This window comes from Porites lutea, chromosome 5 (genome assembly GCF_958299795.1).
Source record: "Porites lutea chromosome 5, jaPorLute2.1, whole genome shotgun sequence".
In the NCBI taxonomy this organism is placed as follows: domain Eukaryota; kingdom Metazoa; phylum Cnidaria; class Anthozoa; order Scleractinia; family Poritidae; genus Porites; species Porites lutea.
This window is the reverse complement of record NC_133205.1, coordinates 5,078,792-5,092,509: the sequence shown is the minus strand read 5'-3', so window position 1 is coordinate 5,092,509 and position 13,718 is coordinate 5,078,792. Positions and strand designations below refer to the sequence as shown.

General features: G+C 39.1%; 2 protein-coding genes across 2 annotated transcripts in view; both read right to left on the bottom strand.

The window, feature by feature from the left end:
• LOC140936890 (scavenger receptor cysteine-rich domain-containing protein DMBT1-like) overlaps window positions 1-4,055 on the bottom strand; it is a 38,866-nt gene extending 34,811 nt beyond the window's left edge. Inside the window, exons 1-2 of the mRNA XM_073386395.1 lie at window positions 3,902-4,055; window positions 2,769-2,801 (exon numbers count right to left, since the gene is read on the bottom strand). Coding sequence (XP_073242496.1) covers window positions 2,769-2,801; window positions 3,902-3,959 — 91 coding nt within the window. The 5' untranslated portion in view covers window positions 3,960-4,055. The remainder of the gene's footprint in view (window positions 1-2,768; window positions 2,802-3,901) is intronic.
• Window positions 4,056-7,656: 3,601 nt separating this feature from the next.
• On the bottom strand, window positions 7,657-10,754 carry LOC140939213 (uncharacterized). Its single transcript, XM_073388788.1, has 4 exons — window positions 10,356-10,754; window positions 9,532-9,561; window positions 8,971-9,160; window positions 7,657-8,104 (listed from the first exon to the last, which is right to left on the bottom strand). Exons 1-4 carry the CDS (start codon window positions 10,621-10,623, stop codon window positions 7,984-7,986), a joined length of 609 nt encoding a protein of 202 aa, XP_073244889.1. The 5' UTR covers window positions 10,624-10,754; the 3' UTR covers window positions 7,657-7,983.
• Window positions 10,755-13,718: the final 2,964 nt, after the last annotated feature.

Here is a 13,718-nt window from a genome sequence, read left to right as displayed (position 1 = left end):
CGAATTGAGCAAGTCTCGGCTTAAAGTAAATTTTCTAAAGCGATGGAGGGGTAAGCAAAAGCCGTTGATGTTTAAACGTCTTATATTTTTTTCCAATCCCTCGCTTACTCCCTCACACCCTGCCATTTGTAGTGAGCTAGGTACAAACAACCCACCACGGCGCCAACTTGGAAAAATCCATGATCTTAGTGGCGGGGTTTTACTGTACTGTAAAAGAGAGAATCACCTTTCTCATTGATTTCATAAACGAAATTAGTGTTTGCTTCTCCAACACACTCTACATCATCGCTGACATTGCATTTTTGCATGACACCTTTCGTAAGACAGCTTTCGGACGGGCCAGCTCTATCGTAGGTTTTGGCGACTTCTGATCCAGACCAACACTCACCTTTAAGAAGAATTGCACAACGGCATAACTTAAATAATTATCAGTTCAGTACTTAATTACTGGAGACCGTTAAGCCCAGTTTAAATAGTGGTCCACCGTAATCTGAAATTGTTCAATTTTGGATAAGTGAGCAGACGGTGGTAAAAATAACTTGAGATAGCTGACTACACTGACTGTGATTATTAAAAAAATTGTTATACTTGTAATATATTGTTTAGATAGCCTTCGATTTTATCCCCTGATCCCCTCCCTCTCGCCCTGCAATGTGTGCCAAAAGAAGAACTTGATTGTACCCAGTATTGTTCGATCAACATTACTGTATTAGGAGCAAGGAGATCTACTATTGTCACAATTTTATTAGCAAGGGAACTCCGCTTTACGCTAGCGTATATATTACTAACATTCTAAAGGAAAATGAGATTTAAACAAATAAAGCAGGAAATATTTCCATTTTATAAAAACTATAGGATCAATAGAGGCCTTTCTGGGTAACTAACCGCCTACCCCTCCCCAAAGGCACAATTTTTCTCTAAGTGGACTTAGGGGAAGGGTGGGTCGTCAGTTACCCAGAAACCTCTCATTATATTCACTTGTCAGTAACCGTAATACTGAAAGCTGAAGGGTGAATAGTTCCTTGCCCTTGACTCATTTCCAGGTTTCTGGGTAACTGACCACCCAGCCCTCCCCTAAGTCACAATTTTGCTTTAAGTGGACTTAAGCATGAGAAGGGTAGGTACTCAGTTACCCGAAAAACCTCGAATTATATCTTGACAGTTACCTAAACACTGAATGCTGAAGTGGGAATAGTTCCTTGCCCTTGACTCATTTGCACATCTGCAAACCAGATCAACTATGTATGTATCCCACTTGCTCCAATCGGTGGTCAGCTGGATGGTCTTACCACTCCACACATCGCTGCTGACATCGCGATCGGTAAAAACGAGGACAGGTACTGGTCGAGGGTTCATTCTATCATCTTTGAAACAACCGACTTTTTTGTAGCTGAGGGCACAACCTGTTTCAAGTGATCACAAAATCGTTCATGTTAACAGGGCAAAAAGGCAAACCTGAGAAAAGTACTAGTTTCCATGCACAATACGCTGGCCAGGCTATAAAACCCAAAAAAGAAAATGGATCTTGTCAGAAGAATTAATGATAAAGCGCATCAAAAATATCTGTGAAATAAAACAAACTAAAGCTGTTGCTGTTAGGGATTTTTTTTCTTTCAAATTTTAGTATGTTATTTCGACTGCAAGCAGTTCCTCAGGATTGTCGCCCGGGCGAGCATTTTAGGTGCGAGCACATTACGGAACGGCTCCTATAGATCCGTGTCGCCCTCAAAATCGCGGGTCCCATGACTATTTGCGCGCTCACAAAGGAAGCCGATGCATGTCGCGTCCTTTGATTCAAGACTCAAGTGTTAGCGTATTGTTTCCACGATACAAAGGTAATTTAACTTAAAAAAATCAATAGATCAAAGCTTGCGTGCTACTCTCTGTTTAATACGGAAATGCAAACTCAACTTGATAAATATTTTGACTTCATAAGATATTTTAACGATTTAGGCCAGCGGGGAAAACCCAAGAGGGAGACCAACGAGGGACTGCGCCACAGTGCATGCCGAGAACAGCTGGTTATATGATATTGGGATTAGCTCAGTACGGCTTATTGCGGAGCAGCATTCAATTTTGCCTCTTAGAAGTAGAAGCAGTGAAAATGTACTTACTAATTCCTGACTTACTAGCTTTAGGGTATATTTAATCTAAAACAAATGGAAATTATTCTTTTCATTATTAGCCAGGGTAATAGGCCTTTTGCAATAGTTGGTCACGTGATCAACTTTCTTTAAACATGAAAACAGTTAGCTTTTGAAAAATTTTGTTAGCAGGAACTGAAAGAGCATATTAAAATTAAGTAACCTGTGAATTTTCAGCCGTATATATCAAAAGGAACGATTGCAACGCCCGCCGAAAATTAAAAGGATTTGTATGAGAAAAACAACTCTTGCCACCCAGTCACGTTTGAGTGGTTTTCTATAAAAATCCTCGTAAATTTCGAATTAATAATAAACAGATGTCAATTTAATAATAAACAGTTGAAGCAGTTATTGTCATCACGCAATACAGAACTGAGGTGTGCGCCAAATAATTCCACAGTTACAATGTTTACTGTAATACAGTATTATTTTGTAAGACAGTTATAACTTAATGGGCTGGAGCCAGGCTCCATGACGGAAAAAACGGTGAGTGAAGAGGAGCCGAGCAGCGAACTGGAGAGGGGACAGTTAAAGCACCTTAACCCCTCCCCAGACTACCGCTCCGCTTGTTTTGCTCGCCGATATTTCCCCACTGCGGATCCTGGTCCCAGGCCAATAACTTACGATCTGCAGATTCCACAGCATCCGAGACAGCAACTGAAAATGAAGAAAATGAAATTATTATAGTAACTATGCAAGCATTTTAAAGGCCTCAAAATTGCTCAAAAGCCATCTGCTGGATGGTGCAGGGGTGTGAAACGTGATAAGATTTGTAAAGTAGCAAGAATACGGTAATCTACCCTCTCCGGAGCCTAAGTATGCTCAATAAAGCCACACTGAATGGTCAAGCCAGTAATGTATTTCACACCACACTGCACAGCAGCAGTCAATGTACAGGATAATTTAGAGACTTAAAAAGTATCTTATATTTATATCGTCTATTAATTGTCTATTAAACAATTATTAGCAAAACTTTTAAATTTCGGCTAATAGTTATTTCCTTAATTTTCTTCCTACCATTGTGCGGTTGAATGGGGTGTGGGTGGGGTTGAGGTTAATACGTTCATGATTTTCATCACGAACAGAGTATAATGAATGCATATTTCTAACATGAACGTATTACCTTAATTTGATTGTTTCAATAACAACGCAACAGGGTTTTGGGCTCCTGGAAATAACTATATTTCAATATAGCTAGGGATCGAGACTTTTTTGCGACACAAATTAACAAAACCGTTCTTCTTATTTCTCGAAATGTACGTGGCAAATGCGAATAGCGCACGAGCATCCACTGAACAAATGGACCCGGTCTAAGAATCTAAATAGAAAATGCAATCTTAGGAAGGGATTGGAACTAAGAAAACCTAAAATGATTTGAAATAAAAGACGAAAACTGAAAATATTATTAAAAGAGAAAATCAAAGGAAGTATAGAAAAAATGCGCAAACACTAGAAATTCTGTTTAAGGTACGTAAACATGAAATAGTCTATGTTAAAATGATAAAAATTAAACACAATTTAAACCAATTTCTACCTCCCAATTTTAGGGTAAATTATTAAAGTCATCTGCAAAGAATCTTTTTGAAACAGGCTTTTAACAGACTTTCCATCAAAATGGATCATTATTATCTGCACGCATGAAAGTGCTGTAGAAACTATTTACAGGATGAATTGCCGCGTGGAATATCGCGAGCTGGTTTGAAAGGCAGTCTTTAAACATAACGAAAATCTGTTTTCAAAAATGTAAAGACATTTACCATGCAATGAGTTGGACCACTGGAACGAAACAAGTAGCAAAAATGCTTGTAAGCTCATCGTTCTAAATTGAGAGAATGCCCCGCACGTACAGAATGATGAATTACCCTACGAGGCTATCACATAAATCTACTGAGAACTTTTAGTGATTCAATATTCTACCTTCAACCCTAAAAAAGCGGGTGTAAGTGGGGTCATCGCTGAGCTGCTGCATTCAATCCTTTTAACGATTTTTTTTTTTTTCACCCAAAATGCACGATATTTTAAGATGCCTCAAATAAGATATGAGCTATTATTAGCTGTTTTCTAAAACACTTGACAAGGTATAATCATTCTCATTTGTCAAATTTTGAAACACAACGAGTGCTTCTTTCAAAGCAATACAATATAACGCACACAAACATGTTACAGTTTTATCATACTAAGATTTATCTGTAACTAGTAGTTTGCACATACATAATTATTTGAAACAAGCTGCCTCGCTTCATTTTTAAATTTCGTAGAGAAAGGAAGAAGTTGCTAGTGGAGTAAGATGGTTATTTCCTGTCCTATAAAATGACCGCTTTACATTAGATGTTTTTTTAAGTGTCCCTACTCCCTCCCCCACCAAAACAAACAACCACACAAACAAAAAGTTAGGTCAATTTTAGTTTAAAATCACTCCCCAGGAGTTAATGCCGGTCTCTCTCTCTATATATATATTGTCTATACAATGACTGTTCTGGATTACCTTCCAGTTGGCAAAACCCGGCGCGCAACATTAGGAAATTGTATATGATGGATCAAGGCTTTATTTCTCCAGTGCATTGTATAATCTTGGAATCTGGATAACCCCCCTCCCCTTCCCCCCGCCCCCCGCTACTGGATTCCAGATTCCCTGTCAGTGGAACTTGGATTCCGGATTCCTTAAGCTGAATTTCTGATTGCAAAGTCCTGGATTTCGGATTCCACAAGCGAAAAATCCCGGATGCCGTAATTCGGATTACATGGGGCGATATGATCCAGGGGCGGATCTATGGGGAGGGTGTAGGGGTGCGAAAAGGACCCCCTACCCCTTCCCCCAAGATTACCTGCGCCTTTCTTATACAACTGGAATTCTACAAAAAAAAAGTCTTTGTTTTTTATTGGTGTTGAAGTCAAACATGGGAGACCTTGAAGAATTTATGTTAAACTCCGTAAAAATGGTAGTTTCTTAGTGCGGCACCCCCTGCTAAAAAAAATCCTCGAGCCGCCCCTGTGTAATTATCTAAAAGGGACGAGTAACTGGAAAAACTAAGGAAAATAGACTGGACTGCTGTCATACAGCTCCTAATAGGAAGAACAGAGAAAAAATATGCCACTGTAGTAGTAATTTGTACAATGATCTAAGCGTGTTAAACACGACACCAGGGCTACAGTTATAAAATATATAAAATGTCAGCAGGTCCACAGCAACAAACCAATGAGTGGTGCCGGATCTCCCAGTTTTAGACCTGGATCAGTACAATTAAACTTGTAGAAAAATATCAGGATCAGTTTGCTATAGTTATAGGCCAGATATCTAGGCATATCGAGGTGAAAAAGACTTTTCTAATGTGTAATCGTCTAAGAAACTTGCCTTTTTGTCGGGGCCTTATGAAACGGTGACATGCGCAGGTCTGCAAGAGACAATTTGATAAAGCAACCAAGTCATCTTGTTATATGAGTCGTGATATCCGAGACTTTCGGCCGTAATGGCTGACCAAATGGGGTACGAAATTGTCGTTCAACCAAGTTCTGATCATGAAATACATTTAATACCCACATATAAGAACATACTTTTTTACAAGCCAAGCTGATAAAACGGCAAATTTTATTAGCTACACACATATAACTCTCAGCCTCAGATTAGCTGTTCACCCTCCTCGATCTACTTTAATAATTCTTCATATCCTACCCAGCCTCATTCATTAGTTGCTAAATAGTCAATTGTATTTTAAATTACGTAACGCTAGTTGCTTATTTTACGCCACTGCGTGACATTTACTTACAGGTTGCATAGATAACATAGATCACGTACTGATTTAAGGGGAAAGAAAAAAGAACAATTTTGGCCAGATTTAGAGCTTCGCATTACAATAGGGTTTAGCGAGCCAAGAAATAACTGCAGCATTATTGTATTTCTAATTGTCAAAGTATAAGTCATTGAAATATAAAGAGCTCTAGTTTAGAACGGAATAGACATTTTGAGTGTAACACTGAACGCGCTTTGAGAGAGGATGAACGCATTTAGTGGAATTGAAAAATACAGTCCTTGATCGTAAACCAGCGCAGGGAAATATTCCCGAACATATCTCTTGTTTAGTATTTTCTCAGAAACCTCACCGGAAAGGGATACTCTAAAAACTGTTACTGCTATTGAAAACAAAACAAAACAACCTTAAGACTATGGATTTTACGTCAAAATACTCGATTAACCATGGAGCAAAAACTGACTTTAGCAGTGAAACTGCTGAATTTTCTTCAAAATCTGTTTCAGACTCTCGAAATCACCCGGAGGCATGAAGTCGTCTCTTTCCTTTCCCCTGCTTGAAATCGAAGCAAGATGATCTAATGTCTGGCTGTATTATAATCTCAGAATGAATATTAGATATATTATTTAAAAGAAGGGTTGATATATTCGAAAAAATAAAAGCCATTTTAATATCACCAGGGGAACAGCTACAGGGTGAAGGCAGCTACTAGTACTGACCTTAAGATACACTGTTTCTGCCTAGGGGTATAGGTAGGCGAATATCTTTGCCATGTAGTTATGGAAAAGGCAACCATTATTTTCCAGATGTGATAATGGCGTTACAGTTCTACCCGGTAGCCTACCCGTTTCTCCGGGGTAAGAGGGAATCCGGGCCCGTATCTACGGCTACGCGCACGGGTAATTTAGTCCTACTTGTACACGGAAATGGTGTATCTTTAGGTCTTTATTATACGGGCTCGTGACGGTAGAGCAAATCATGAGTTGCAAAGTTACTTTGTCTCCATGACATTTATTGCATCTCTTACATTTTGAAAATTATTATTGATACTGAAATTTAGAACTGAAAGAGATCTTAAAAGTTACACTGTTTCGACAGCAATACGGAAAAAATAATTATTTTTCAAATAGGCCATTTCCCAGTTCCAAAAACTCTCACTTTCAAAACGAGCCTAAGTGCAAAACCTTTCTTGTGAAAATGAGTTATATTTGCATAAGTATAAAAAGTGCGTTTCATAACAATGGCTTCGCACTTCGCCTCGCTCTGAAACAGAGGCGTGGGGGCAACTAGAAAATGGCCTATTGGTCTCTTGAAGATTGCTTTGAACTGCTGACAGTCATCACATCGTTAAAAGCTGCGAAAAAAGAAACACAAGATTTTATTGTTACTGTATACATGATACATGTTTTGTTCCAAGTGCATTTCCACTGACACGTAAGTTTTGTGTGCGTACGTTAAGGTGGCTTTCCACTGTCGCATAATTTTTACGCGCTTAACTAACATAGAGACAATGTGTGGAAGGTCACGCGTAAACGTAAAAGTTGAACCTCACTCAACTTTCACGTTTACGCGTGGCCTTTCATACATTGCCTCTTTTACATTTACGCCCGTAAATTTTACGGAAAATTACGCGAAAGTGGAAATCAACCCTTACGCGCGTTATTTTTACGCACGTAAAACCACACACGAGCAACCTTTCATACACTGCCTCTGTTTTCTTTAAAGCACATGAACTTTACGCGCGTACGCACTTAAAAATTACCCGACAGTTGAAATCCCCTGTAAAGTTGAGCCAGGTTCAACTTTCACGTTTACGTGCGACCTTCCATAGTTACACTGCCTCTATTTTATTTACTCGCGTACGCACGTAGAAATGACGCGACAATGGAAATCCACCTTTACCGAAATTATAGTGCCCGTATTAAATGCACACAACTCAAATTTTCCAACTACAAATATCATTTTTCTCAAAAATTAAAACGGGTGGATCTTGACTGTTTGTTTTATTTATATATTCTTAAGTATGGCAAAAATATAATGTATCCATCCTTTTTTACCATAGCCACGATTAGCCACAAGCTTGAAACACTTTGTCATGGAAAGCCAAAATGACTGTAAACGCACTTGAACGGAAACACGAACAAAGATCTCTTGTTTCCATATCCGAAGGGTACCACCAACTTGTTATGGAAGGACACTTTGTACCCGATGTTCCTGGTCAAATAAGACAAAATTCACAGTTCCTTAGTTGTCGAAGGAATCTGATGCTAATTGCCTAATAATAACGATTGACCTGCCCACTCAGTTAAAGCTCTTGAAATACTTTTGGTGCGGACCTTGCTTGATAAAAAAGCAATAAATGATCATAGGCCTACCAGGCTACTTAAAAAAAAACTGAAAAAAAAAGAATGAATGGGAAACAAAATAAATAAATGAAAAATCAACTGAAAAATCTAGCTCCGAACACTGATCTAAAGTTCTCAGAAAACTGAGTCGCAAAATTATTCAACTCAGGCTTCAGCATGATCGCCTTCAATTTTAACTTGACCATACATTAGGCCGGTTTTTAGGCTGCTATATGTTTTAGCTGGACCCTCTCGTGCTTAGAAATATTATCGAATCATCCCGTGCTAAAATGTTTATTTCTCGTTACCTCTTTACTTTAAAACAACCAGGTTTACCTTGTAAGCTTTCGAAGACAAACTTTAAACCGGGCTTTATATATAGGAAAGCTGGGAAAAAAGGCTGACTATCATTGCCGTAAACCAGACCCATCAGGAGAGCCTTAAGGAAAACCAGCTAGACTAACCAGGTATTACTGGTTAAGAATTTTTTAATCAGAAATGAGGTTCATCAGACTCTTGATATAATTTTCAATCGTATTAACCAAAATTAAAGGGGTAGTAAAAACAGGCTTAATCACAGCTGTCAGTCAGGGCTTTCAATGCATGGGTTCAAGGGCAAGAATATGTTTAGCAAAATGAAGCAGTTATCAATACATGATGTATTTGATAGATTCTGAGATTCTGAGAAATTAGCTCCAAATTAGGGATCTCCTAGGTCAGTGAGTTTATTTTTACCTTCGAACTGTTCCGCAGCCTTTCAGAGGAGCCTTTATAATAACACTGTTCTTAGTCACATAATTCACGCCACAGCTGGGATCGTTAAGATGAAGCAAACTGGCATCCGTTCCCAAAGGCAAACTGTCACGCGCTATGTAAGCGACCATGGCAGAGGGGAAGCATGAAATAGTAAAGGCAAACTTGGGTCCTACGGGTAAAAGAGTGATAAACAAGGAAAAAAATCACAAATCCCTGAAATCGTCGTCTCGTGTTATATCACTTTAACTACAGGCATTATTTATCTCTAAATGTATTCTCTGACGTCGTTGTTAACAAGGCATTTGAGGAGATCAAAATTCAAAATTGAGTATCCGTGACGTCATATGACGTCAGAATTGTCTTATAGTTATTCACGTAACATTCTTAGCTTAGTTTAGCTTCAAAGGGAGCTTTTAGCGTCTTTGCCTCATTTTGGCTGTCGTCGTCGTCATATTTCCTTCAGATTCCTCACAAAACAAAAAAAACGGCATACTCTCTTTAGCTCTGAGCATTATTATTGAATGAGTTTTAGATACTTACTCGTTGGTGAAGACCAAGGGGTTGGCATTGCTATAAAAAATTCGACAAAGTAGAATTAAATTAGAATTTTGTGCACCATAATACAATAAAATTGTTGTTAAAAAAGTAATAAACACAAACGTCTTATAAGCACAGGGTTTAATATTTGTAGGTTTTTGGGTGTGGCTATAAACTTGCTATAGCTCGATTAATGGCATATAGACTTAATTATGTTAGAAACGTAAACTGGAGAATCATGAGTTTTGCATTAAAAAGTCTAATTGTCAATTACAATAGGTTGAGATAGGTTAACAGTACATATAACTTAAATGTTACCGGGGAGATGTTATTCGTTGAGTGGCAGAAAAGAAATAGTCTTCACCAAGAATGTGCGGAGGTCTCAGAAATTATATAGTTGCGTTTAATTACAACCTCTAAAAAAACTGTCCCATTATACTTTCTTGTCTTCACCAAATCTGTCGGAAGATTAAATTAATCAGCATTGTTTTCCTTTCCGCTTAACTGACTTAGTGTGATTTTACTTACTCCATGGTGAGGGCCAAGAGGTGGACACTGCTGAAAAGGTAGAGCTGAATTAAAAATTACTTTTAAAAAAATAACCTAATTGTAATGGCACAATTGTGAATAGTGCATTGGAGAGATAAATATTGCAGGTTTTTGGGATGTTGCTGAGTTAAAGGTAGTCTACTGTTAAAAATCGAGAAAATAAGTACCAGAAGGATATGATATGAGTAGGTTTGTAAAGCCTTGCTGTTTATTCTTACCATATTCACCTCCTGCTTTCTATTAGAAGTAGAAGCAGCGAATGTACGATATGTACTTACTACTTTCTGCCCCTTTACTTGGTGGCGACGACGCATGCGTTGATGTTGGTGAAGGCGGTTCATGAGATTCGGAGTACTCTGCTAGGAAACCTTGATCGGGTGAGAACGACGAATAGAATTTAACAAACATTTGGTTACCACTTGAGATCTTTGCTGTGAGCTCCGAGTTGGTGCACAGACGACCCAAGGACGACGAATTTGCCGTAGGACCATCGTAGAACTCCAAGCGGCTACAAAAATTAGAGCTGCAATCATCGCATCGGCCCATCTGAAAATCTGTGATTTCTACCTTTACACGTTTTCCAGGAGATGCAGTAATGATCCAGAAACAAGTTCTGCCAGAGGGGTAGTTCGCGACAGGGTAGTTGAGACTGCTGAATGATCCATTACCGGATAGCTGGATAGGGACCGAAGGGCATTCTATAAAAAAATCATTTCTGTATCCATTTCACTTAATGCGAAACCAATGGCTACCAGTGGTTATAGTTCATTTATTTAAACGAAGTAAAGGGTTTACCAAGTGGTTCGCAGTTTCTTACGTTGAGGTGGTAGTGCCTTTCTGGTGAAATTTAAATAATTTGAGCAACTTCTTGTTTATACATGAGACAACTATTTTTTAAATACCTGAACCATTTTCTCTTAACACGCTGCTGAGAAAGAAACTATTGAAACGCCACGGTGGCACCGAACATAAAAATTGGGTTCAAAATGAATTTGAAATACAACAACAACAACAACGAGCTTTATTTGTATGACCATACAAACACATACAGTATTGCAAAAGCTATGTTTAGGAATCAAAATTACAACACAGGACAATTACGTAATTACTTTGATAATAATTTGAAATAAGAAAGACATACCTGGAGGGGTGAAGTTTAGCTGAGTGAAAGTTGCTGTAAATCCTCTTTGACGCTTTGAGAGTAAAAGATCAGCAAAGAACCTAACACTAAGGGGCTCATGGGTAGAATAATATGTCTGAGGAGTAAATGAGTCATCAACACATAGTTTCCCACTTGCAGCACCTGGTGTCAAACCCGAACCAAGAAATCCATGCCGAATTTCCAAATAATCACACACACAAGCTCCCTCTGATCCACATCTGTGAATTTCCATGTCTTTTATTTCTAACTTCACATGCTTGCCTTTGCTTGCTGTGATTTCCCAGAAACAGTTTTGGTTAACTGGATACTTCCTTGGATAGAATGGGCTGCTGATGACACCCGTCAGTTTCGTCACGTTCAAGGCTCTTGGGCACACTTAAAGATAGTATATATGATTTTCATTTATTTATTATTTCATCGTCGTCATCAATTTATAACGAGCCAACTCAAAGACTACTCGCTGCCCGGGGGTGGGGGGGAAGGTAGGGTAATTCGGATTTCAAGTGACAGGGATGATCGAAGGACCTTTTTGGGTTTGAAATTTTTGATTTTGGGATTTTTTTGGGCAGAAAAATTTGGTTAAGAATTTTTTCGGGTAGCTTGATTAAACTACGGATTTTGGGGGGTATTCAAAACAATCTGAAGATTCGTGATAGTTTCCGCGTGATACGTAATCCGTGATTAAAATAAAAACACTGGGCTCGGAAATTCGGCATGGAATTTTTCGGGGGTTAAATTTTGGTCCAGGGATTTTTGCGGGGTTTGTTTGAAGCCCTTGGGATTTTTTTGGTTTTGATTTTTGGCTCTGTTCGATCATCCCTGTCACTTGAAATCCGGAGTATCCTCCCCCCCGGGACTCAGCTCAGTTGGTAGAGTGCTGCACCGCCCATAATCGCAGAAGTCAAGGGTTTGAATCTTGTACGAGCTTGAATTCAGTTTTAAGACTTCTGTTCTTTGCAACTGCAAAAGCTGTGTCATTGTTTTAAAGTTAACTACAAGAACTGTGGAGATTTTTTTGTAGTTCGTCTGCTCTAATCTCGGGAACTACCTTCCTCCAGTCCATTCTGCAGGAGGCCGTGGGGGTGTAAACCTTCCTCCCATGGATTTTAACTGCGATATGCACCATCCCCAAAGCTTGAGGCCGGCCTTTTGCTAGCACCACGGATTGGAATCTATGGGCTGGCTACGAGACATTCTTCGCGGCCTTAGATATTTGAAATAGATGCCCTTTGGGAATTAAATGTTTCTGGGAATAAATTTTGTTAAAAATGATCATTTATTAAACGAAAATATGTGATGGAAAACCTAGCAATAGTATGATATGTGTACAAAGACTATGGAAACTTACGCATTTCATTAGTAACTGTCTCATACGAAGCTTTGAATCCTGGGAGTGCATTGCTGGATGTTATCAATGTAATCTGAATGGAGCTTGCATCTGAGTACACAGGATCAGGTATTGATTGGCCACACAGCCGGAATGGACTGCGGCCATCATCTGACACAACATTCGTGATTATAAGACTGGCGCCACCAAGATTTGCGCCTGAACAATCTGTGTTCTGACCTTCCTCTAAAGTGAAATTGAAGAAGGACAACTTGATTCGCCCACTTGGAACTGTGATGGTCCAAACACATATCTTTTGTGGATCAATGTTGTTTGGAAAGTTGGGGCTTGAGACAAATCCACTTGATGACCCGCTGATGGTAACTCCACCAACACAGGCTACAACATTCAGTTCGAAAAAAGAAAAACAACCATTTCAACAACATCACCTTGCATAAAAATTATAGCAAAAGAGATAAAGACAAAATTGCTTTGAATTGTAACTGTTATTCTACAAAGTAGCGTATTTAATGCCACTTGAATGCCGCAATAGGTCCGATATGACATTTTGAACGCTGCCGAATGTTGCTGAATTACAATAGTATTCCGTTCAGTTGTTACTGCGCATGCTGGCTTGACGAGACGAGCTGTTTCCTGACCGCTGGTCAAGGGGAACGAAGACGCTGGGTACGAGGGTGTTGATGCTTCAATAACTAGTACTTCTATTAAATGGCGAGGAAGATGTGGAATTAATAATAAACAGATGTCAAATTGAAATAAACAGTTAAAGCGGCAGTCATTGTCATCCCGTAATAAAACTGAGATGAGCGCCAGTAATTTCACATTTACCTTGTCTACTGTAGTACAGAATTTGTAAGACAATTATAACTTACTAGGCTGGGGGGAGGTTCCATCGTGGGAAAAAAACGACGAGTGAAGGGAGTCGAGCAGTGAACTGGAGAAGAGACAGTTAAAGCACCTCATCAACCCCTCCCCAGCAGACTACAGCTCCGCTCGCTTTGCTCGCATATTTCTTCGCCCTTCACCCCAACTACGGATCCTGGTTCCAGGCTAAAAACTTACGATCTGCAGATTCCACAGCATCCACCACAACTGATCATGAAAATGAAGAAAATGAAATTATTATTATTG